This window comes from Triticum aestivum, chromosome 1B (assembly GCF_018294505.1).
Source record: "Triticum aestivum cultivar Chinese Spring chromosome 1B, IWGSC CS RefSeq v2.1, whole genome shotgun sequence".
NCBI lineage: Eukaryota > Viridiplantae > Streptophyta > Magnoliopsida > Poales > Poaceae > Triticum > Triticum aestivum.
This window is the reverse complement of record NC_057795.1, coordinates 198640522-198643886: the sequence shown is the minus strand read 5'-3', so window position 1 is coordinate 198643886 and position 3365 is coordinate 198640522. Positions and strand designations below refer to the sequence as shown.

Here is a 3365-nt window from a genome sequence, read left to right as displayed (position 1 = left end):
GGAGGGGGCGCCTCACAGGGACACATCAACAATTGTTAGCCGTGTAGGGCGCCATCCTCCATAGTTTACGCCTCCGATCATATCTTTTTAGTGCTTAGGCGAAGCCCTGCGCGGATCACTTCACCATCACCGTCATCACGCCGTCATGCTGACGGAACTCATCTTCTTCCTTGACACCTTGCTGGATCAAGAAGGCGAGGGACGTCATCGCGTTGAACGTGTGCAGAACTCGGAGATGCCGTACGTTCGGTGTTTGATCGGTCGGAGCTAGAAGAAGTTCGACTACATCAATCGCGTTGTCAAACGCTTTCACTTTTGGTCTACGAGGGTACGTAGACACACTCTCCCCCTCGTTGCTATGCATCTCCTAGATAGATCTTGCGTGAGCGTAGATTTTTTTTTTGAAATTACATGCTACGTTCCCAACAAAAACAACGTCTGAAGTTGTGTCAATGATGATCGACAAAGCAGTGCCAGGGACGGGAAAGGGAACAAAGACGATCGTGACACTAGTTTAATGGCATATCTAGCTTGAACGTAACAACTCCACCTCGAGGGATAAGCTTCCAAGTGTGAAGGACGTGCTTGCCGCAAACAGAAGAGACATGGAGAAATGGCAGATAGCCAGTGCAAAATGCAAAGCGATCCCTTTTGGGGATTTGACGCGAGAAACCGCGAGAGTTTGTGAAGGAGGGCTTCCCTATCTTTTTCTTTGTCTTTTTTTTTTCTTGTTCCTTTGATCACATGATCACTTGATCACCACTCTTCGTCTTTGTGGTTACTCTTCTGCCAAATCAATGAAATGCCAGTGAATACAGGATCTTTCAGGAAAAAAGATGTGATGTTGTCTCAGTATCTCAAAGGTATTCATAAAGGTAAAATATACGTGCATGCATTTATATGGGTGAATGTATGTGTATATACGAGTATTTATGATTGTACTGTGTTAAAAAAAAGTTAAAGGGCAATGATTACTCCGTGAAATAGTAGCAGTAGACATGAAACACTCCCAATCTTTCTATGCTAAAGCAGGAATAGAGTTCGTTCGACATGCCTCGGCACGGCATCTCCACCGGCAGTCACGTCGATGCACGCATGCAGGTGCAGCCAGTAGTCCAGTAGTCCAGTACCACACGATCCAGGCAACACGCACCCGTAAGGCGTAACACACGGCGCGGATGTGCTAGCCGGTCACAACGCCGCCGACGAGCAGCCGGGAGGATCAAGTTACACCTACGACCCGCAGCTATCTAGCACTCCGGGATGGCGATCGAGTGCTGGATCCGTAGCTGCTCGTAAAACCTCCTGATGAAGTCGTCGGCCTCGGCGTCCACGCGCTCGTTGCTGCCGCTGTTGCCGTCCTCCGGCACGACCGGGAACGGCGAGTCGGTGACGCGCAGCCGCCGGACACCAGCGGGGCTGCGGCCCAGGATCCATGCCACCATCGGTGATGGCGTCGCCGTCGCCATCCCTGCCACCGCCGGCGTGGCTCTTCCGGACTCCACGTCGGCGCTCATCATCTCGAACGCCCGCGCCACCGCAGCGGCATCCAGGCCTCCGTAGTCGTCGCGGGCGGTGCCCCGACCGCCTCCGCTGCGCCCGCCGCGGCTCTTAAAGGGGAAGAGCCCGTAGTACTGCGGGTACGACGGCGTGGTGGTGCAGCTGAACTCCACCGCCCGCGCGTGGTGTCCGTAGAACGACGCCATGGCGGAAGTGGAGGAGGAGGAGATGCGGTGGCCATGGCCATGGGCCGTGGCGGGTTGGGCTAGGAGGCCGCGAAGCGCGCGACCGGCGAGCTTGCCGCGGCCGAGGAGGAGGTGCAGGTCCATCATGAGCCGCTTGCGGCAGAGTCCGCGGCGCAGCATGTGGCACACGGCGAGCACAACGTGCCACAGCCGCCGCGCCAGCCCAGGCTCCATGGGCCGCCGCGCGGATTATGGAAGAAGAGTGTGAGAGTGATTAGCTTAAGGGATGAGCTTATCTAGGGGCTGATGGAGTGTGCAGGCAGCGGGAGGAGAGGAGGTTTATAGGGGAAAGAAAAGCTTCAACTTCAAGGGACCCACATAAACACTTCTTTATAGAAACTTTTGAATATGCATAAGAACAAATTTCATGTTAACTTTTGTTGTTGTTTCTAGTACGAAATATCCATCATCGTTGTGATGTATTCTTTGTTCATTATTATAAGATATTCTTACTTTTTTATGCAAGTAGATAGGAATACGTTTTAGTGTGTTTGTTCACTCATTTCAGTCAGTATGTAGTCCACATTGATATATCCAAAACATCTTATAATAGTATAAATGAAGAGAGTACTATTTTTTATTGGATACAAAGAAATTGACATGTTTGTCGATACACTTATTTTGGCATGATACATGTTTTCCCTTTCGAGCTTTCGGAGTCTCATTAGATGGTAAATTGTACTAAAAAATATTGAAAGTGTCTAGCCCAAACTATTGAATGATAAATTCTCAAATCGTACTAGAATCCTATTAAAATCCTTCCAGTTAGGGAAATTACAAATTTAAATTTGGCAGAAAAATCCACCGACAAGTAAAGTTCCAAACATTCTGAATTGGTCCGAGAGAGGGAGGAGATACAATACTGGCCTTTCTTTCTTCGCAATCCTTTTACCCGTACAGCTGTTATTGGCAATGATCGCAAACTGGCTACAGGAACACAATACTTACACAAGGTATCTACCCAATGCAACCAGTATAAACTTGTGCAAACTTAATCAGCAACTGTCATGGATCCTGGTCAAAAGACAAGATACATAGCGCCGGTTTCGTGCTCCCGTGTTTAGCAAAAGCTAAAGCTTAAATTGCTTAGGCAGCAAGTGAGGAATTCGTCCGTTCTCTTTTCCTTTTCCTACTTGCTTGCTTGTATTCTTGATTTCCTAGCTTTGGCTAAAGTATGGTCATGGATCAGCTCGGAGCTCGAGGACATGACCATGGCTTTCCAAAGGTTGGTGCTACCTTTTCTTATATCGGGAATCACAGTTGTGTACAGCTGGTTACAATGCTAAGAACGTACAAAAAGTGCTAGATGTAGAAAAAAAACACTTCACCCGATCCAAATTAATTGATGTAGTCTCTATACATTATCCTCTCTATACATTGTATAGAGGTTGCGCCAATTAATTTAGGTAAATGTTTCCCCTCGGCGCGCCGGCCGAACGCTCAGCCGGCACCCCTCGCTCGCTTGCTCTTTCCACGTACGCTAGGTGGGCCTCAAGCGAACCGTTTTTTTCTTCTTCTCTGCTTTTTCTTCCTCTCGCTCGCCTCCCCCCCCCCCCCCCCCCCCGGTCCCCGCCCCACCCAGCCTGCGAGCATGTCCTTTTGTTCCTCTCACGAGCGCCT

The 3365-nt window shown here is 49.5% G+C and overlaps 1 protein-coding gene across 1 annotated transcript; it reads right to left on the bottom strand.

Moving 5' to 3' along the window:
• Positions 1-953: 953 nt before the first annotated feature.
• Positions 954-1983, bottom strand: LOC123089424 (uncharacterized). Its single transcript, XM_044511110.1, has one exon. It carries the CDS (start codon positions 1917-1919, stop codon positions 1251-1253), a length of 669 nt encoding a protein of 222 aa, XP_044367045.1. The 5' UTR covers positions 1920-1983; the 3' UTR covers positions 954-1250.
• Positions 1984-3365: the final 1382 nt, after the last annotated feature.